We start from the raw sequence: 22,623 nt of genomic DNA on the forward strand, positions 1-22,623 counted from the left end.
TTGTGTTTGGACTATGGAAACACACATACTACCAAATGAAAGATTGGACTCTCAGCTTTCATCAGAATTTTTTTTTGTTTCTATCTTATTCCGTTCTTCAGTAATCAACAATAGAAAATGGTTACTTTCACCGAAATTCTCTCTTTTGAAACAAAAAACGGAGAAAAAGAGCTTTTTGTGAAACGATGTTATTTCATGCACTCTAGTGAATTGTACACTTCTTTTTGTCCATGAATGATGCCACAAACACCTAAATAGTGCTTTACTTCTATAAAACGCTACCACGAACAATGAAAAAGTGTTTTTTGGTAGCAAAATACGTTTATTTCCATTCAACAGTGTAACAATTTGACAAAACAATTTCGCAAACTATTTACAAATGTGTGCAACTGTGGTACTACTTACAATTATGTGGATGGTTCAAATACAGTTTTTCTTTTTGTAACACTGCCCTGCGTGCAAGGAGAGGGAGCAGGATTTGCACAACAGATACGTTTCACTTCGATTGTCCATTTCGCGTGCAGACGTTACACTTTCTTGATGGCCTTTTTTTCCGGGGAATAAAAAGCAAGTAGCAGACTGTACCCACTCCTCCGATGAATATGCATTGGACTCGGGGTACTCTTTGTCGTCTGATTGAACGTCCGCCTGAGCGTGCTCGGTTGTGCTACGCGTTTTCCGGTGTTAGCATCGCTAGCCCGTGAACCTTTATGACGTTGTCATAGCCGCCGCGCCAGCGCTTCCAACTTCGGCGTCAACCTCGGAGTCACCATCATCATCATCGATGATGATCATCGTCGTCATCAATGTGCTCTTTAGCGTTGGTCGATGCTTTTCGTCTTTGAAAAAAACTGCTCGAGCGTGAGCTGCTTGCAACCGGTCGCCATGTTCTCTTCCCTTCCCCAGCCATTGTCCCCTCTAGCTCCGCCTCACGTCTTCTACTGACGTCTACCCAATCTTGTCAAAAGAGAGTCATTGCTGCCATCTAGGGGCCAAAAATAGTCATTAGGCTAACTAGATCTGCTTGAAACTTTCACCACAGCTGGCCAAGGCTTTCCTCCACCCGTTTCCCCCAAAAAAAAAAAAAAATTGGAGAACGTCTTTTAACGTCCTTGGCGGCCCTCCGTAGGTTTTTACTAACGTTTTTGGCAGTCAAAGAGTTAAGAAGGCCAACAATGATGACGTGACTTTATTATTTTTTTAATCTATTTGCGTTCAGCACGTGCGCACTTTTGGTCGTGGTCAATTTTGTCTCTGCCGCACATGCCAATTAGCTCCCGTGTGGAATTTGTCACGTGTGTCTATTTCGAGCAGCAGCAGTTGTTCTGTGAAGCGTGACAAAGTTTCTGTGTTGGCGCAACAACTGCTCGCTTCTTTTCTTGCTTGCTTTCTCTGCCATCCTCGAACGTGACATTCAAATGGGGGGGGGGGGTGGCTTGCCTCTTCCAAGCCTTTGTCATAATGGCCTGCAGCCACTAGAGGCGCTCTTGACACTTCATCCAGTTCGTTTTTGTTTTTTAAACAAATTCACTCTTTGTTGCTCCAGCATGAGGCACTGCCAAGTCGAGGCCAAAATAAAGTCAAATACAAACGAATTCTACAATGTGATGTACACGACGTGTAACAATCCGCAGTGTGGCACCGCGCCACAGGGTGGCGCTTCCTTGTTTTTGTTGTGCATATACAGCACTTTTTCGTTTAAGCCATCAATGATTTTGACCAGATCAGTGGTTTTCGACGCCGTGGATGTGTATGATTGTTTTTGTTCCTTTTAATAACGTGAGCCTGTGGACTTCCAGTTCCTTTGTTGTTTTCCGGTTCCGGTACAAAGGCAAACGCGCAAATAATGTACCCAATGAAGCAGACAACTCCTTTCCGATGAAAAGCAGCGAGTCTCCTTGGAGCAGTGCGAAGGCACAGGCGTTTGCAAACCTACAGCAAGCTGCATGCGCTTAGAAAGATGCAAGTGGTTTTCCAACAGATAAAAATTCTTCCGTGGCCAAAATTCGGCAAGCATTTTACAAATTGAAAAACCAAGGCAACATAAAAACAACTGCTAAATAGATTTTTCTTTGTTGAAGTATTTGATATTGTAAAAATGTGCATTTCAACCCGCATATGTGTCTCATGGCTTCACTTGTATTCAAAAGTGTTGCTTTCAAAACTTCCAGACAGTTGAAGAAATGTTGTTCGGTTTGTTGTTTTGCAGTTATTATGGTAAATTTGAAGCGCAAGACAAAAGGTTCGTCGCTTCTGCGCATGTCCCGGCCTCCACCGCTGATGCTTTCATGGCTATAGTAAAGCTTTTATTTTCCCTTCAAATTCAATGACGAGATTAAAGTGGGCGGAGTCAGTCTGCAGATTTGACATTTTCAAGAGTTCAAAGTTCAACTCAAACGCATCCACGTTGGCCTTCTCAAAATTCTCGAAGTTTGTACCCTGCAATACATCAGCAACAAAGTGCAGTAAAATCCCAAACGGAACACAAGCAAGCACATTTTGTCTTCGTTGTATGGAGCCTTTGCGATGTTGTACAGTACAACTTGTACTGGTCGTTTTCTTTGGCAGGATTTTTTCCGAAGCTCTGCGCCCGCGGCGTCCGTGAACTCATCATCGCGTCAGGCCGGGCGGCGGTGCGTTCAAGAACTTTGCTCAGGCTCGTCGAAACTTTTTCGCGGTCACACGGCGGTGGCGGACGGACGAAGGACGACGGAAGAGCGAAGCTCTCCAAAGACGCCGCCGAGGACGAGGGCGAGGCGGCTTCAGCAGGCATGGGCTGCGGCCACAGCAAGGTGAGACCGAGGTCCGAGTCCGAGGCCACCCTCCGGGCAACGTGCTCCGCATGCAGCCGCCGAGACTTCCACCAAAGGCAAAAGTCGAACGTTTTCACGGCAACGTACGCGAACCGACGACAACGGCAAGGCGAAGAGCACAAACGCGGACAAAGTGCAACTTTGATGAGCGCACATCTGTTTTCAATCTGCCTCGTGTTCAAACAGTCTTCGACTTTCTACACATAACTCGTGAACGGACATAATGACGTCACCACCTCGTAACCCCTAATTCACTCTTCTTCTTTTTTAAAACACGTTTTACGCTTATTTGGGATGAAGTGGGTATTGATAAACTACAACAAAATGGAGTCTAGTTCAGATCAACAGTCGAGTTATTTTTATTTATTGAATCAAACAAGACCAAGCAAACGTTTTCGCATGAGCGTTTCAAAAGTGACGTCATCGTCACGCGCCCAATCAATTGCATTCAAATGAAAGGCGACATCATGTTGACAACTTTTGAATGGCGTCAGTTATGTGCATGCGCTAAAGGGCAGTCCATCAAATGTGCCTGTAATTCCTAACTTTGTTGTAAGGCAGCCAAGGATAAGCAATTTTATTCATGATGGTTTTGAAATGAATCGGACCATTCACTTATCGGATTTTGTGTGTGTGTGTCTGCCAAATATCCGCACCGGCCTAACACAATCCATATGGTCGGCGTTGGGTCCTATTCAAGACACCTGGGCAGTCTTTGAAATGACGCAGAAACAAAAGCCTTCTTAAAGGTACAGTCAGACGAATTTGTTTGGACCCGTCTGGGTCATTTCCGGGCGGAGACGTTTTACCTCCATCAGTGGAATATGCAAATATCGCCGTGTGAATCCCCACTCCTGATTGGTGGACCGGTTTCACGCTCGTTCCTGGTCGTCTCCTGCCCGCGACTTCCTTGAGTGTCAGTTTTGAATGTTGTGTTTACGAACCGCAGCAGAAATCCATCAGCCCGTACCTTTAAAAGGTGTAACGCTACCGTGCTAACATCTCCCCTGCAGACCACGTGATGATGATGACTTCCTGTCGCTCGCGTTGACTGCGACGTGTCCGTTTCCCGTTTCCTCCCCTGTGCGGCGCGAGAGTCTCTTACGTAAGCGCCGAAGCCGCGTACAAGAATCTTTTGGAGTCGCTCAGAATAGAAAGCGGCGTGTGGTCAGCACTGACATGTTTCTCTCTTTAATTGGTTTACTTGCTTAATTGGCTTAGCGGCGCAGACGTGCTCAGGCTGCCTAATGTGACCGGATCCAAATGCTAGCATAACAGCTAACTAGTAATTAGCATGGCGCTATGATGCTTTTCAATGAAAATGAAATATTTCTCTTATTTTATTACACATTTTGAAGTGCTTTTGGGCCAAGGCACTGCGTTTCCTACGGAAGGAAGCGAATTAGGGCTAGTGAAGAGAGAATTTCTTTTTTTGGGCAGAATTCTCACTTTAAAGTCAGAATCCTGCCAAGCCTTTTTTTTCTCTCTCTCTTCACCGGCCCTAATTCTCTTCCGTGCGTTTCCGCTCTGCAAACATTTTGCGGCCTTTTCATCACTCTTTGACTTTTTAGATTTCGTGTCCATTGGCGACATTCCTGCAGCGAAAGACGTTTGAAGACGTGCCAAGTATGACATCACGGGAATGACGCAATGTGCAGAGCGCTGGGCGGAGCGCGGCCCCTTGTCCTCCCGTCTGCAAAAGGCGAATTGCGGTGAAGCCCTCCATCGTTCCATCTCACGCCCGCAAGAAGTCAAATCCGCAATATTGGAAAAGTTGAAGAATATGTTTTCATAGCATTTTTAAAGGTCTTTTAACACACTTTGAAAGTGGAACCAGCACTTTCAAACAATTTCATACAGAATGAGGCCGGATAGAGATTGCGCAGGCTGGCAGAAATCTGCGTCAACGCCAAGTGACAAGGACTTTCTTTTGTAAGTCCCCAAATTCTTCCAAAACGTCGTGATGAGCATTCCATGTGCGTTTTCACCGATCCGTGTGCGAGCGACGTTTGTTGGACGGGAAACAAGCAGCAGCCGTCTATTTGATGGCGTAATCGGGAAGAGAATCCATTTCAAACGATCGGATAGCGACAGCGCCGGTCTTGGGTGGTGGTGGTCGTCGTCGTCTCTCTGGCGACATCTGCTGGCGTCGTCGAACCCCCTCACCGAAGCGTCCCGTCAGCCTGCGTCCAGCGTCTTTTGCTGCAAACGTTGCTGACGTCTCGCTCGGTTGCTTTTTTGTTGCAGAAGAAAACCAAGAAAGGCCACTCAGACAACAGCCGGCAAGATGGAGGTCAGGGTGCGCGTGCGTGCGTTTGCGTCTGCGTCTTGTGCTGTTCGAGGAAGCGATGTCATCTTTGTGCTTGCCGCCCTCAGCCAAGCGTGCGCGTTCCGAGCGACGCGGTGTGGGCGTGGCCAAGGCGGCGTTGGAGAAGCATCTGGAACGCTTGGAGCGCCAGCCGAGGATCCTGAAGGAAGTGCTCTCGGCCGACGGCGGCGCGCAGAGGGCGGAGCTTCTCAAGGAGCACGCCGACGAGGAAGTGTGCACGCTGGTGCTCGCCATCCTCGACAAGGTGAGCTCGCCACGCGCGTATGGAGGACCAAAACTGCCAAAATTCAAAAGAAATAAATGACTCAAAGTGAAAAAACGTACATTAAAAAATTAATAAATGCAATTAAATCAAAAAAATGTATGGAAATAAAAACAACGATATACTTTATATTATATATTCGTTTTTATTTTCACTCTTAGTCATTTTTTTACAAAATTTAGTTATTTATTTATTTTGAACGAAATGTTATTCAAATGAGGGGGCGGTCCTAAGCGTGTCTTGGCTTAAACGCCGCCAACAAGGAAGTCTCGCCGGCTTACATTGGAGAACTCCAGTAATGGACGACTATCTTGTCCACTGTCACCTCAACTTGCAACTTGAGTTGCTCGACAACCACAAGGCGGAGTCCAAACCAAGACACATTTAGGACCGCCCCCTCATTTGAATATCATTTCATCCTGGCTGTATGGATCAAAACTGCCAAAATTCAAAATAATGAAATGACTAATAGTGAAAATAAAAACGGATATAAAAAAAAATATAATTCAGAAATGAAATACAAATGTCATGAAGCGAATATTAATGCAATTTTAGATGGAGGAGAGCAAAGAAACGCTACGTTTGATCAAGAACTACAAAAGCAAACTCATGACATCATCGTACGGTGCAGTCGCTTCCTGGTCCTCTTCTTCTTTGAAATGACTGCTGGATCACATCTCTTAATGGTGTACAGCGCCACCTACGGCGGCGGAGTCCCCCAGAAGTCGCGTGTCCGTTTTGCGCATTTTCAGTAAATTTGCTTAAAAAATTTTGAAACAATTGGATGCAAGACTGACTACTTTTCAATCTTGTACTTGAGTAACATACACATGATTAAAAACAACAACAACTAACTAACATCAAGCTAACAAAGCCACCCTGAAAATGAATAAAAAACTGAAACTTGCAAAAATTAAAATAACCGTGCTGCACAACAAGTGCGCCCGTCACATGCTAACGTGGCTAACGTGTCCTGCGTGCGTCCTTTTTGCTGTTTGTGAAGGACAAGACGGAGACGTGCGCGCACCTCAACGACGTTCATCAGCAACAACGACAACAAACTGCACAACAACACCAACAACATGTGCACGGTACTCACAATTGCCTTTTCTATGTTGTGTGCGTGCGTGCGTGTCAGACGGCGATGATGTGAAGTGTTTTGTTTTGGACTTTTGAATGTAACGGATTTACAATTTCCCAAACATTATCAGGATAAACGAAAACATTGCTGCTGGACCAACATCATCAATCTAGTCACGTTGCACCTTTGACTTTGTCTGACTAAATATGTGACTGTGTGTCTTGCAACCTCATTTATGATGATTTAAAAAAAAAAATTGCATCCTTTGACGGCCAAATTGCTCTCAAGTTTCCGATCCTGCGCAGCGTGTGCGTGCGTTTGTGATGGTCCAGTTTCCTTTGACAGAGATTGAGCGAGCTCACGAGGAGATCAAAGTTCAACTGACGGAGAAATTTCACATCAGTGAGAACCTATTGAAGGTAACCATGGCAACCATGTGGCACATGCGCCCACCGTCGCGCGCCGGACATCATCGGCCTGCTTGTGTGTGTGAAGGTGGAGGTGAGCGAGTTGAAGGCGGAGCTGGAACGCTACAACCACCTCAAGAGGCGTGTCCAAGAGTCCACCTTCAAGAAAGATCTGCTCAGGAACATTCAGGTAAGTGCGCGCGCCCGCCTGCGTCTCCATGGCAACCGGCGGCCGCGTCCACCTCACCGCCCATCATGAAACGTGACAGGCGCATGGCAGTCCAGGTGCATTCTGGGAGTCGGAGCAGGAGTCTTTGCTGTTCGTCATCGAGATGAAGAGTGAAATTCTCAGGGAGCAAAACAGGAAGTTGCAACGCATGGAGCAGCTGGTGAGGCCGCACTTACACACGCACTTACACACGCACGCGCACGACGCAAGCGACACATGCGGCTTTGTGTCATGATCGTAAGTTGGTCAGGAAATCGTGCTCCTACTGGGGGGAAAAGAAAGAAACACGCCAATAAGGTATATGCCACGGAGGAGGCGGGACTTCCGGGTCTTTGTTTCCGTTTGCGGTCGGGGGGTGCGGGTGTTGGAAGGCGGAAACGGCGCTCGTGTGTAAAAGCCGGACGTCCGCGGCATCAAGCCCATTTGTGAAGCGGCGAGTCGTGCACGATTGCAGCAAATCAGCTTTCATTTTGTGCTTGCGTCAAAAACACCCGCCGGCGTCCTCGGCGGCGTTTTTGACGCACTCGTTGCCTTTCAGGCGGAGGAGAAATCCTGCGCCGAGGATCACTTGGCGCAAACCTTGCAGCAAAACGAAGACTTGCGAGTTCGTCTGGACAAAAGTCAAAACATCCTGCAGTGAGTACGCTTTCCTTCAAAAAGAATTTGCAAAAAATGCATCAATTGGCCACTTTTTCAGGCCCCTCCCCCCAAAAAGCTAACTTGTTTCTTGAAATTACAACTTTCTTGAGAATGGACAACTTTTGACCACTTTTTCTGGAGATAGAAAACTATACAAATGTACAAAAATATACAACTTAAAAAATAAAACCTTTTTCTTAAAAATAAATAAATACTAATTTGGAGGGAAAACTATATATGTAATAAAAAGACTTTCAAAAGCACTTCTTCATAAACAAGTTTTTTTTTGTAAAATATGACTTCCAGGAATTGTTTTCAAGAAAAGATTATTTTTTCCTTCCTAGGAAATAAAATCATGTCCACTTTTTCTGGAAAATATGAATGTGTTGAAAACGTGCCATTTTCTGAAAAATACTTTTTTCAAAAATAAGACTGGAGAAAATATTTTTCTAGAAAAGAGAGGACTTTCTCAGGAACATTTTTTTCCAGAAATATCCAACTTTTGTAAACAATACTTTTTTTGTGGAAAATATGTTGTTGTAGGATTTTATTCTTGAAAAATGTAAAACTTTTTTTTTTTAAGAATACTTTTTAGAAAATAAGGCGGCTTGTAAAATATTGATTGAAGCATAAATACTGCTTCTGGAAATATGAAACTTTTCTAGAAAACATACATTCTCAGAAAAAAAACAATCTTCTTAAAAATAAGATTTTCTTCAGGATAACCTTCTTTTTTTTTTTTTTTTACAGAAAATATGCAACTTTATGGAATATTTCAAAGATATAAGATACATTTTCTGGAACAATTAAAAATCTCCTATAAAATCAAATCTATAGAAAGTTTTAGACATGTACAAATGTTGTTTGTACAAATACTTAAACCAATTGAGTCACAGTGACAAAAAAACATCAACAAAAAAATGAAGCAACGCTTGTAAATCCCCCAAATAAAATTTGACAAAGCTAACGTGACGAGTCGTGTTGTTATGAATCTTTTCAGTTTGAGCAAAATCTTGTTCACGTGATCGCAGTGCGGTCCAAAGCGGGTCCTGCACCTTTTGGATGTTTCCCTGCTCCAAGACGGCTGATTCCAATGAACAGGATCATTATCAGGCTTATGCAGAGCTTGCTGATGAGCTTCAGGTGTGTTGGAGAAGGGAAACATCCAAATGCCGCAAGACTCCGGCCCTCCATGACCTGACTTTGGACACCACAGCAATATCACAGTCAGCCGGTCTTGATGGGACGAGACCTTTTGGGACTGGAGACGGTCCGCGGTGTGTGCGTGTGCTAAGAGTGCTGCTGTTGTTGTTGTTGTTGCGCTTCAGGCGCGCGTGTCGTGAGCGCGAGGAGGCGTGTGCGTCGTTGGAGCGTCAGCGTTTGTTCAACAAGACGTTGACGCAGGAGAAAGAGCAGCTGCTCTTCAAACTCAATCATCGGGACGCACTCCCCGCTCTCAACATGGCCGCCGCCACCGTCGCGCCCTCCTGATCGCTTCTGCGGATGTTAGTCACTCCTCCAGCAGCCCCCCCCCCCACCCCCCCACCCGGACAGAATTACAAAGTTTGATTTCACAAGCGCAAGAGACGCTTTTAACCTTTTTTTTCTCCTTCTTTTTTTTCAGCATAGAAAGCCACAACCTATTCAAAACTTCAGCAGTGCCTGATGCTGAGTCACGTGACTGTGATGTCACGCTCAGTTTGCGGGAATGCTAACATATTAGCATGTCCCGGCCCTCTTTTTTTTTTTAATAATTAAATGCATCATTTAATTATTATTATTTTTTTTTTAAAGGTGTTTGAGTTTACTGGCACATGTGTTGTTAGCATGTCCACATGTTCAAATGCTACATATTGTCATGTTAGCATGTAGCTTCTTCTAGTTAAGAACGAGTTCCTCATGTGCAAATGCTGCTTTGTTGAAATGCCACCTTAGCATGTCAACATGTAACTTTTTCTAGATACGATTTTTTAGCATGACCTCATGTTGATATGTTACAGTAGCATGCATGTAGCTTTTTCTCGTAACAATGCATTTTTAGAGTTAACATGTCGTCATTTTCAAATGCTATATGTTGACGTGTGCCATTAGCATATTAGCATGTAGCTTCAGTTGAAGCTGCTGGTTTGAATCCGCCAGTGTTTTGTTTACCAAAGATGCGTTTTTGTTGTGAAAATACAAATTGTCATGCACCCGCACTTTTCTTTTTCTTTTTTTTACTTTGTGGACTGAACTGTTATCTTCGTTTTTATCTTCAAGTGCTGTGAGCTTTAGTTCAATTTTTTTGTCGCCATGACTCAATAAAACATACAGTACTCTCATGCATCTGATGACAAAAATCACGCCCCCCCCCCCCCCCAAAAAAAAAAAGTCTAACATGTCATCCTAAAAAGTTGTAAAGGTTTGACAGTTGTGTATATTTTGTGGGTAACAAATATTTTTGCCGAAAAGTTCATGTTTTGGAGGAAATATTTTCAAGAAAAACTTTTTAAACATCTTTGACAGACAGAAAAGTTATATATCCGGGGAAAGTTTATTATTTTTTAAATATCTGATTTTCTGGCACATCTAGCAAAGAAAAGTTGAATTTAGTTAAATTTAATTTAATGTATTCTTTTAGAAGGTTCTACATTAAAAAAAAAAAGATATTTTCTAGAAAGAACATGAACATTTGTCCATGTTTTTCCAAGTTTAGCGATGTCATATATTGGAAAGTCATATGGCTTGTTTATAGTTCTAGTTTAAAATAAAAAAAATGTGTACCCGAGCCAGGTTGTTACCGTTCGGTACTACTAAGTTGAAATTGTCGTTTTGATGTGCTCGTCATGTGATTGACAGTTGAGCCACTGGGGGGCGCCAGAGGGCTGTTGACATTCCTCGTCATGCTAAATCCCGACCCCCCCTCCGCTCCCACACGCACACGCACGTGCACACACATTCACAGGTAAGACGTGTACTTCCTGTTGACTAATGAGGGGGCGTGGCCTGGCCTCAGCGCCTCATTTGATTGGTAGCTGCGATGCGAAAACGCGCTTGGCCTGGGGCACAAATGCTAATCGCTAATGTAGCTAATGAAGATGAAGTGATCCACAGGGGGGGGTCCACTTGTGAGGGAGGGGTCTACTGGTCGGGTACAGGTGGCAACATTTGTAACAGGCAACATATACAAGTTCAGATCTTTTTTCTTTTTTTAACCTTTCAATTCAATTAACACAATAATGAAGCGCTAACTTGATTTCGGATCGATTTGCATAATAATCACCGACTATCGTTCATCTATTTGAAACACTGCCAACATTTTTTGGGGGGGGTTCTGACTGCCAAAGATGATTATTGTTGTTATTTAAATAGTTTCTCCCTCATTTTAGGCTTCGGAGTCCGAAAATGACATCCATTGATTTGAATCAGCTCTAGTTTCTGTTTTTTCTATTATTATAATTATTTATTTATTTATTTATTTTACAGTGATTTGGTAATTAATCTATATGACAGTTTACCAAATGCACTTTGACGGTTACTAACGCTTGCGTTTATGCTTTGACGTTTGACTGCTTTTGTATTTGTTTGTTCTGGATGTTTGCTTGATTTTCACATGAAAGCTGATTTGCATAAAGGCCTGCATACAACTGGAGAATCTCGAGCCGCATCTTTCAAACATATGCACGGCAAAATGAAATCAGACGGAAGGCTGGATGAGACTGACGCGGGCTCATCCAAGTTGGAGCATCAAGAGAAAACCCAACTTCATTGTCCAAACTTGCGTCAGTACTTAATTAGCTGATATCATAATGAGTCATTAATCTTTTAATAATAAGTCAATAATTGCCACTATTCTTTATTTTCAACGTGCATCGTTGATTGTCATGATATTCACGATGACTCGCATTCATTTTGTCCTCGAAATGTGTTTGTTTCTAGACAAACACGCGTGCAAATACTCATAGACCTGCTTGTATGAAATAAGTCATGAATAAATAGATCAAAATTTGACACTTGCCAATTGCAATTGACGACGCAATCAAAATCAAAGTGAAAAAAAATGGACGCATCAAAAGCCTCGTTTTTAAAATCAACATTTAGGCACTGATGCGACTTCGTTGCGTCGTCTTCTTTCTTTCTTTTTTAGCTGATAATGTGTAGAAACTGCACTCAAAATGGAGCAAGATTAATTCGATGTATTTGTGATTATATTGACTTTGAAATGAATGTGACGGTTAATTCTTTTCGAGTATGCAGTGTGTGTGTGTGTGTGTTATCCATCTTGGCTCATGCAGTCCGAATATTTCGATGCAGTTCTTTCGAGAATCCAATCCAACAAAAGAAATCAATCACATTAGATTTGGATTCTTTTATTTGAAATGATTTGGATTTGGATTATTTTTCAAAGGATGGATCATTTTGAGATTGTTGGATTTGTGGACTGATTTGGGGTCGACTTGCATTTTGACATGACAGGTGCTGAAAGCCTGACGAACTTTGTTGTTGTTCTTCCTGCTGCTCGTCGTCATCTTGTGCGCATGCGCATGGGAGGGCGAAGCTCTGGCAGGTGTGTTGCGTGCGCGTCTCACACGCGCGCACTCAAGTTGGCTCCTCGGAGGTGAGAAGTTTTTTTGCGGGTGGGGGTATTGCGAGGGGGTCCACTTCGCCGTCGGAGTTAATTCCCGCCACTCGCCCGTCACTTTGGCGCCTTGACGCACGCCAGGACCAAGAAGGCGACACGCACGCACGGGCGCGCACAGGTGTCCCGAGGAGCGGGATGGTTCGGCTGTGAGCTTCGGGTTCGGGAGTCGGGGACTCGGGGCTCTCGTCCGGCCGCCATGTTGCAGCCGCAGCAGCTCGGGGGCGTCAAGAAATGTTTCTCCATCGAGGCTCTGGTCGGGAAGCAGCAGCAGCAGCAGCGGCGGCCCGCCGGCGTCCAAAGCGTCCAAAGCGTCCGGACCGCCTTCGAGGAGCCCATCCGGCCCACCGCGCTCCGGTTCCCGGAGGCCCTGCGTCCCCTCCCCGGCGGCCCCGGGGACGTCCGGGCCTCGTACTCGTCGGTCGGAGCCAATTTTGGACTGCACGTGTTCGGCCGGCATCATCCCGGGCTCGGCGGCGTGAGCCTGCTGTACCCCCCCGCCGCCGCCGCCGCCGCCGCCACTGCCGCGGGTGCGGGCCCCCCCGCCTCCTGGATCCTCCACAACCACCACAGATACGCGCACGCGCTGCCAGGTAAGACGCGAGCTCCTTTCAGGACCCAAAACGCAGCAGGAGGACGTGTCAGCAAAATGCGACAAAACAGGACTTGACTTGCAAAAATAAACAAAGTCAAGTTGGGACGTCACGTTGGATTTCATATGAAAAATGTTTCTCATGAAAAGCGAAAAAGCGCTCGACAAAACTAGAACCCCCCCCCCCCCCCCCCCCCCGCGCCTTTTCATGGGCAATTGCATTTAAGACAAATCTTTCAAGCGATTTGTTTAGAATACAACGATGACAAAACGAGTCATTGAAAAGTGTTTTTTTTTTTGTCTTCACAATTCTAGATTTGTAAGACCCAGGGACAATTTGTAAATGAGACGAAAACAATTGAGGAGACATTGTCTTTTATTATATGATCCCTCAAAAAGGGAAGATAATTTAAAAAACAAAAGAAACCTGCAAAATGAAACATTGAAATTTCAAAACTGAAAATCTGATCACCAAAATGATCAAATGAAAACGAAAACCATTGTTTTCTAATGCATTCAATTCTCCTTTGGAAATAAAAGATCCAAATGTGCATTATTCCAAATCCGGCTTTACATTCTAGACAAGAAAAGTTAGTTTTACTCTCCTGTATAGTTTTCCCCCCCCCATTTATTAGTATTAAAAAAACAAAAAACACTTCTTTTTTTAAAAATAAACTAATGTAATTTCATGTCAGCTCAAAGCGTCAAATGCAAGAAACAATTTCATGTTCATGAGACGTGTGCATTTGAAAACTGCACATCATAAATTAATTGAATAGAACATTCAACGGTTGTTGATCATAAAAAAGAAAGAAAAAAAAACATCAGGTGGATTTGTTTGCAACAAATTAAATGGAAACGAAAACAAAAGCAAGCTGTTTGACGTTTCATTTTTTAACATGATGTTTTGCCGCCGACATTTCTGCGTTTCTTTTGGGATTTCCATTTGATTGAGAAATCCTTCTGGTGACGTCATCGATCAGTGATTAAAATAACACACCAACCATCATATCAATGTGATGATGACATCACGCGCACATTTAGAAGGCCCAGGGGCCTCAAGGCCTGCATGGAGGGCCTGGTTGACCCCCCCTCGTCAAATAGGCCTGTGCACGCGCGTGTGTGTGTGTGTGTGTGTGTGTAACCCTTGCTAGCGTGTGACTCAAATTGTGTTTGTGCTTGTATTCATTTGTTCGTGTGTGTTTACGTGTGCTTTTGTACACGCGTGTTTTTCCAGGTTTAACTACCATTGTGGGGACCGACTTGAAATTGTGGGGACATTTTGGTGGTCCCTGTGAGTCCAAAACTCAATCAATTTTCACGGTTAGGGGGAGGGGGAGGGTGACCATATTCCCACTTCCACAAAAAGAGGACACTTGCCGCGGCGGTGTACGTCACCTCCTATTTTTAGCCACGCAACGCCAAGCAGACATTTTCAGGAATTTATAAAAACGTGAGAACATAAAAGAGGACACATTTGGTCACCCTAGTTTAGGGGAAGGGGCTTGGAAATGCATCATGTCAATGAGATGGCCCCACAAAGATAGTACCATGACCACGCGTGTGTGTTTATTAGTGTGTTGCTCCAACAAGAAAGAGAAAGTTATCCCGTCACTCAGCTGGTTAGCGGCGTGGCTAATATGCAAATGAGTGTGTGATGCAAATATGCTAATGAGCATGATCAGGTGCGTTTGTGACGAGCACACAGCACAAGTCCCGACTTGTTTCCTGTGCCAGGGGGATGCCTGCTTATCATCATCATCATCATCATCATCGTCATCATCGCCGTCTGACACAAACACACACACACACACTCTTCATCACTTCCTGTCTGTGTGCGTGCTGGTGTTTTATGGACTTTTGTTGTCTGTGCCTTCAGATTGTGAATTTTTAACAGTGAACTCGACGGACATGAAAATATTCCATGCTGACTTTAGCGCTTGAAGAATCCAACATTGTGGGTGCGTTGCGGGCGGGCCAGCCAGACCCGAGCAGTCCAAGCAGCTGACAGTCGGCTGAGGTTGATTGCTTTGGCCTGGCTCGCCCCGGTGACCCGGAACGTGCAGCCACGCCTTTTTAGGGACCTTGAATTGAAGTCGATCGGCTTCTTGCATTGTTGTGGGCGGAGCCCGCCAGGTGGCAAAAAAAATCGGAACATTTGAACGCAATCACGAAATGCAAGATAAAGCAACGTTTTTTTTATTCATGTATTTATTTGCACGCGTTGATGTACTTGTGGGTCCGTTTGGATACTGTAGCCTCCAATGCGCGGGTGCGAGGTGGTGGCGCCGCAGCATCCATATCTGCCGCAGTATCTTTTTTCAAATCCAATTGAAGGACGCTTTCCCACTGCTGTGGACGCTCAGCACTCGTTTCCCAGTGGGAAGGTCCGTCTTTCCCACAGCGTGTTCCGCTTCACATTCCAAAGATTCAAACCAAGAACGTTTTCACTTTAATTAGAGTTCGTTTTGTATTCATGAAATGCTTCGGTTCATTTTCGTCTTTATTTTATTTTGTTAATGAAATCGTTTTTTGAATTGTATTTTTTCCGTTAGTTTTTCGTAAAATAACTGTGGTGACGTGTCGCTCAAAGATGAGCCAATGACGTTCAGACTCATTGGCTCCTCCCCCAATCCCATTTCTAATGTTCGATTTGCGGAAGCATCCTGGCCCGGCACATCGCGGTCAGCGAATGAGTTTGCCGTTGATCCTGCGTGCGCTTTGCATGTGAATGTCACACGGCCGCCGCCGCCGCCGTCTGGCGCCCGCCGTCATTGTTGTCGCCTTTGTCCTGCCGGCCGCCGAGTCAACCGACATTTTTGCGTGCGGCGTGACGGCGGCGACCGATCTTTCCAGGCCCAACATTTACACCTTTGTTTTTATGTAAACCATATCAAGCGTTTGAACCGAGGATCACGCCGCACACACGCACGGCGTTGGCCGACGTTGAACCGCACACGCGCCACACAAATCCGATCCACTCGTTCTACTTTCTCGGATCCCAAACGGACGGCAAACATAAAAGCAAAAGAATGACAAGAAAGATGAGGGAAGGCTTTTGGATTGGATTAGCGTCGCTAACGTGCTAAAGTGAGCTCAACTTCCTGTAAGGTTGGGCTCGGGTGCCGGATGCTGGTTCTCGAGTGTCGGGTGCCGGAGTGACGAAGGTTTTTCTTTGCGTGGTTCGGGTCGGTCCCGGGTTGTAAAAGTTGCTTTTAGGCTGTAACGTTGAGTCGAGCTTGTAAGTTTGGGCCAATGTGATTGATAGCATTAGCATTGCTAATGTGCTAAACACCGCTGTGAGCTTCACTTCCTGTTTGTGCGTTCAGGTGACGACGGCGGTGCCGAGAACTTCCTGCTGCACGGCGCTTTCTCGCGCAAACCCAAACGGATCCGGACGGCGTTTTCTCCCTCGCAGCTTCTGCGTCTGGAGCGAGCGTTCGACAAAAACCACTACGTGGTGGGCGGCGAGAGGAAACAGCTGGCCTCGGCACTCTGCCTCACCGAGACACAGGTGAGACGTCGGCGGTGGACGTTTCTTGAACGCCACTTCCATTTTCGCGCTTGGAAGTGTCAACATGTCTAGAATGGAAGTTTGTCGAACGTATTGTCATGTGAAAATGGCGGGAAATGATCACATGTCAGGTTTGTTCTGCTGTGTCAAAGGACGGAAGGTATGTTTGGCTGCAGGTTTTAAGGCGCCGGTTTCTAGATTGGCTCAGGTGGGAATTGTCTAGAACAGGGGTCGGCGACCTTTACTGTCAAAAGGAGCCATTTTAGGCCAAATAAATAGCAACAAAATCTGTCTGGAGCCGCAAAACCAAACCAAAACCAAAAAAAAGTGTGTTTGTGTTCGTCAATTTGCTGAAGGGCCGAACTCGAGCTGCACCAGAACACAAAATATGCAGCAACCAAAACTTTGAGATTCATTTCATTCTAACTTTCGTCTTCCGTTTTTTGGGGTGTTTGTAATTTTTCACACATTTTTAGACTTTTTGTCAAATTTCTGACACATTATGGTCATTTTCACACAAAAAAGATGTGAAGCAACTTGACATGTTATGGCTATTTTTAGACATTTGTTATTTTGTGACATTTTTGCCAATTTGGGGGATTTTTGGACATTTTATAGTATATCTCTTCTGCCTTTAAAAAAATAGAAATAATAATTTTCTGACTATTTTTTTCTGGCAATTCCAAATTATTTAGCTTTTGGACATTTTATGGTTACTTTTTGGACATGTATAGGTTATTTAAACTTTTTGGTCTCTTTTTCTGACAACTTGAATATTTAATTATTCATAATAAAAAAATCTAAATCATTAATTCATTTAAAGAATATTTTGTCTATAAAACCCTGGCCCTATGTAAAAAAAAACAACAAAACAAAACAAACAAGAAATTTCTATTCATTTTTTTAGACATCCGCATGCAGGAGCGGGACTAACGAGCTACATTTGGGCCCAGAGCCGCAGGTTGCAGAACCCTGGTCTAGAGTGCAAAGTTCTACAGTGTAACGTGTGTTAGTTCGGGTGTGTAAGATTTTTCTGTAATATTGTCGAGTGACGGCGAGGGAAGTCTTGGTTCCAACTACTTGTTCTAAAAAAAGTCTACGTCTAGTTAGCCTTGTCTCCGTATGTTAGCATGTCGCTTGTTAGCCTGTCCTGACACCCGCACGCATGTGTTTGCGCGTGTAGGTGAAGGTGTGGTTCCAGAACCGCAGAACCAAACACAAGCGTCAGAAGCTGGAGGAGGAATCGCCCGAAGCGGAACGCAAACGCTCCAAAGGCGGCAGCCAGCACGTCAGCAGATGGCGAGCCGCCACGCAGCGGAGCCCCGGCCGATGCGCCGACGGCATCGCCGGCCACTGAGCTCACGCGGCTCATGCGGCTAACGCGGCTCACGCGGCTAACGCGGCTAACGCGGGCCGTTCACGTGGACTGAGATGGAGAAAGAACTTACTTGATTTTCAAGACCAAAATTCCCCAACGCGAGCTAACGTTAGCATCATGTGGGAAGTCAACAATCACACATTTGCATTCTCGCTTGCTGATTGGCTGAGGAACTTGGAGGTGTGGGTGGGGTTATGTAAATGAACCGCAAGCAGTGACGTCACAATCGGGTCGAATTGAGGACGGCGGAGCGAAAGGCGCGTTTGAAGTAAGCGTCACGTGACTCCGCATCCGCTTGCTTGTTGCATTCCAGAAACGCAACAAAACATTTGGATGCAAAAAATCATTTGGACATGATGGATGTCCTTTAAAAAAAAGAAAGAAGTGTATTAATAACGTGAGAAAAGCAAACGGCGTCTGTTACGAACAGACGGACGCCAGTCTGGAGGACGTCTGGGAACAAGACCAGCGCATGCACGCACGCACGCACGCACGCACGCACGCACGCACGCACGCACGCACGCAGGACTTCCGTCAAAGTTCAATTGAAGCGAAAGCTGGAAAACAAGAAAGACGAAGATTTGAATCAATTTGAAGGAATGTCTTGAAAAATCAAAGTTAGTTGCAGGCGACCAATCGGCGGTTTGCTGAACGTGCGCGTCCGTTTGCGGGCGTCTTTCGAGGACGTCGTCAAAGAAAGGAAGATGCTTGCAATCGCTCTTCGTCTTCATCCGCTTCTTTCTGGAGGTCATGTGACCATGCACTACTTTTATCCCCGGTGACAATTCTCTCAAGTGGTCTTCCCATGAAAAAGGGGCGGGGCCAAAAAAGCGGAACACTTTGTACTTCCGGTGTTCATGTTTGAAAAATAAAAGTCAATCAAATGATCTTTTCTCGTCATTGCTGTTGAGTCCTCACAAGAATCCGTTTGAAAAACACCGTCCAAAGTCAGGTCTCGTCGTGTTGCCATGGAAACAAACGAGGAATCAGTCAGAAAAATGTCTTTTCTTTTTTGACATCTTAATGACGCAGCAATTTTCCTTGTACACTTGATTGACGGCTCGTGTCCCGCCCACTTTTGCGCCCGTAAGTCAAGTCCACTACAAGTACTTACTTACAGGTAAAAATACTGGACAGGAAAGTCAAATACTTATTGCGGCGTACGTACAATTCAAGCCGTGGCTTACGTCTCAATGGGTGCAATTAAGTGAAGTATTTGCATCGCGCCCAAACATTTGCATATCCAACAAATATGCAAACAAAGTGCTTCAACGTAGCCCAGGTACCGATTAACAAGCAAAAATGTGGACTTGGCCTTGGAAAGGTTCGGCGCCAAAGAACATTCAAAGGTGTTAATGACTTAACACCTCGTAATGACATTATAATGACATGCTAATTATACGCAAGTCATATGGAAGAAGGAAGATGAGAAAACGCAGCATCACGCACGCACATTATGGAAGATGGGACAGATAAAAACACACACACACACATATATATATATATATATATATATATATGTGTGTGTGTGTGAGAGATGTTAATCAGTTAAGACAAAAGTGTGTGTGAACATTTGAAGCTCGTTAGCTTAATTAACACTTTACCCACGCTATTTATATTCAAATGAGGTCGTCTTTTCTCGTGTGTGTGTTGGCTTGCACACGTTACGGCTTCCGCTGTTAGCTTGATGAGAGCGTAAATGAATATTCATGAAATAGCAAATTGGGGCTTTGATGAAGCAAAGTGATCAATATTATTGATGACGATTGGTGCCATTGATGTTGATATCGTTTGAATGTTGATATCACCAATCGTGTTTGTGCCGTCATCTCGTCAACGTCGACGACATTTCTCTCGTTTTCCGCACCCGATGCTCGTGCCAAATGTTGTGACGATGAACGGAAGCGCACCTGCGGACCTCCAAAAGTCAGCGGCATGTTTGAGCGCGGCCTCTCTAGCCCCGCCCCCGCACGCAAATGAGCCGAAAGATTTGGCTGAAGGTCACGCCGCCGCGCAAAAGATGGCCGCCTCCCATTCAAAAAGGCTCCCGCTGTGATGACAACACACATGACTCAAATGTGTGTGCGTGTTGCCATGACGCAAATGCGGCGATTGGCCGTCGTCAACGGCAACAAAACCTTTTCAACGGACGCTTGGAGTGTAAACGCGCATCCGCGTCCCTCAACGGATCCGGCCCAGAAAAGGTGACAAATAAGAAGTGCGCTTGACATGATCATATTTGCATTTTTTTTGTCTGCCTGCTTGAACTCCGATTGCTGGTCGTAATTGCGGTCAAGAGATGAAATCCGAATGGGATTTTCCTCGTCATGAATTGGGGAATTGAATTGTAATCCACCGCAATCAATTGGTGGCGACGTCGTGAAATCAAAAGCCGTCGGCTTTCAAGCTTTCGGCCGCCGGACGCGTCAAATGTGACTTTCGTACAAAATCAGAATCCCGCGATGAGATGGAAAGATCCAGTAAACGTTGGCGTACTTTCTGCTTTTCTGTCTTTTTGGTGTTTTGTTCACATCTTCTTCTTGCGCTTGTTGCCGCCCGGTGGTTTGGCTGCCGCAAGTGCGAAAGGAGAATCATGCGGACGATGCTTTTAATGACGCGTTAATGAGAGTCACGCGGCGCTGGAAGAGGAGGCGTGAAACGCTCGTGCACGTTGGCCATAAATAACGCAACAGATTGGACTGCATATGCTTGACGTTGCAACTTTACAACCGCGCTGGCAACGACGTGCGGCGCACTCGCACAACTATTGTTAGCAGACTTTCAAATCGGAAACAACAACAAAAGCAAACTGGAAAAAAAAGGAAGAAGGAATTTGGTGCTGGAAGGTGTGATGGGAACGTCAGCCACATTCTTATGGAGCTCTGCTGACTGCGCCGGCCTTGCTGGTTCCGACCGCTCACCAAAACGTGACAAGAAGGCGATGATGCACAGAAAAGAAGAAAAAAATCCGTCAACTTGACGTACTTTGGCTATTTAGCCGTTGAGCTAATGAGCTCTTTAACAATTCAGTCACTCACCATTGATGCATTTGGCTATGAAGCCATTTATCGGTTTAGCCGTTTAGTTACGCAGCGTTGATCTGTTTTTAAGCTAGCAAGACTTGAGATGCGCGCGTGATGCGTTTGCAGTCCTCTCGGTAAAAAGGAGCATCATTTGTGGAGCTGCAGATGGCCCCCCGGAGCGCCTCCCGCCGGAGCTCCTCCCCCCCGGAGCGCCTCCCGCCGGAGCCCCTCCCACCTGGAGCGCCTCCCGCCGGAGCCCCTCCCCCCCGGAGCGCCTCCCGACGGAGCCCCTCCCACCCGGAGCGCCTCCCGCCGGAGCCCCTCCCACCCGGAGCGCCTCCCGCCCATCGTTGTCGACAAGCGGTTCCACGCGCAACACGCTTGACCTTTGAACCTCCAGCTGCCGTACCCGTGCGCCGGCCGGCCATGGACAGACGGACGCCTCATCGCGCTACCACTTAAAAGTGTGCGCTTCCCTTCAAACGGACGTTCTGCTTCTTGGGAAAAGGCACAATTCTCATTCTGTGGAATTTCACGCTTTTCAGCTATTTATTTACACTTGTGGCCGTTTTGCTATTTAGCCCTTTGGCTGTTAGCATCATAGATACCGACACAAGTCAATATGACACGCCCCTTTTGAATTGCGAAGTGATGGCTTTCCATGCAGACGGCAAGAAAACACACAGAACATGTGAACACGCATGTCGGCATGCAGTTGTGCACACCGATTTGATGAATACAAATAAATCTTTTCTTTTTGACTTCCAATGTTCTGTATTGATTGCACACGTTTTGGCAATGACAAAAAATAATTGGTTGAGAAATGATCCATTTCTAACTTCATTTCAATGTCCATGCATCGACCTTGATGCGACTGTTGCCCCTGCCAACATGGCCGCCACGTAAGGTTAGCGGTTAGCCTGACTGCTACAACATGCTGCCGTGTTCCATTTTCATATCCGTTCACCATTTGCTTTTTAAGTTTTAGCCATGAAGTCCTTTTTGGCAATTTATCTGCTTCTCTATTTATAAAAAAATGATCTGCTAAAGAATTTCGCAGTTTACTTTTTAGCCATTTCGCACTTTTGGCCCTCTAACCATTTAGTTGTTTCACCATTTTGCTGTTGACTCTTTCCGCCGTTTAGCTGTGAACAAGTGACGCATCAGATGGCGCCATCATGGCTAACTCACTAATGAGGCGCCATTAGCCGCCGCCATTAGCGCCAATGTCAGCGCCAGACGCAGATGGCCAACGCAGCCATGCCAATGCAACGCCAACACGCACAAACACACGAGATGCCCACACAGCTTTGTGTGTGTGTGCTTTGTGTAATTTGAAGTGTACACGTACGCACACACACTCCAGAAATTATAATAATGATAAGAAAAATAATGATTGGAAAATGTTGTCTTTTTAAACTGAAATACTTTTTCTCTTTGACAATAAAGAGTCGATGTTTCTTTTTGTTGTTGGGCGTGCGCGTGCATGCGAGTGCTCAGGTGTTGTTGACATTCCCCGTTAGCCGATTAGCCGTAGCCACGCGTCATTGTTGTTGACGCTCATTTTTTTTTTCTCGGGTGACGGAGCAAGCGTTAAAACGTCCTCTTTTGGGAGGACAGAGCAGTGTCTGACGTCCTCTTTTGGGAGGACATAGCATTTTCTGGCGTCCTCTTTTGGGAGGACAGAGTATTTTCTGACGTCCTCTTTTGGGAGGAGAGAGCAGTTTCTGCTTCTCTT

General features: G+C 45.4%; 2 protein-coding genes across 2 annotated transcripts; both read left to right on the forward strand.

Annotated features, from left to right (window-relative positions):
• The first annotated feature begins 2,473 nt into the window (after positions 1 to 2,473).
• Positions 2,474 to 10,085, forward strand: ccdc69 (coiled-coil domain containing 69). The gene is made up of 10 exons (XM_077574309.1): positions 2,474 to 2,792; positions 5,061 to 5,106; positions 5,190 to 5,386; positions 6,408 to 6,495; positions 6,831 to 6,904; positions 6,981 to 7,082; positions 7,162 to 7,281; positions 7,660 to 7,757; positions 9,089 to 9,265; positions 9,385 to 10,085. Exons 1-9 carry the CDS (start codon positions 2,772 to 2,774, stop codon positions 9,249 to 9,251), a joined length of 909 nt encoding a protein of 302 aa, XP_077430435.1. The 5' UTR covers positions 2,474 to 2,771; the 3' UTR covers positions 9,252 to 9,265; positions 9,385 to 10,085.
• A 2,355-nt stretch (positions 10,086 to 12,440) lies between these two features.
• On the forward strand, positions 12,441 to 18,342 carry LOC144056833 (homeobox protein EMX1-like). Its single transcript, XM_077573920.1, has 3 exons — positions 12,441 to 12,971; positions 16,300 to 16,484; positions 17,668 to 18,342. The coding sequence occupies exons 1-3, from the start codon at positions 12,578 to 12,580 to the stop codon at positions 17,839 to 17,841; spliced, it is 753 nt and encodes a 250-aa protein (XP_077430046.1). The 5' UTR covers positions 12,441 to 12,577; the 3' UTR covers positions 17,842 to 18,342.
• Positions 18,343 to 22,623: the final 4,281 nt, after the last annotated feature.

This window comes from Vanacampus margaritifer, chromosome 8 (assembly GCF_051991255.1).
Source record: "Vanacampus margaritifer isolate UIUO_Vmar chromosome 8, RoL_Vmar_1.0, whole genome shotgun sequence".
In the NCBI taxonomy this organism is placed as follows: domain Eukaryota; kingdom Metazoa; phylum Chordata; class Actinopteri; order Syngnathiformes; family Syngnathidae; genus Vanacampus; species Vanacampus margaritifer.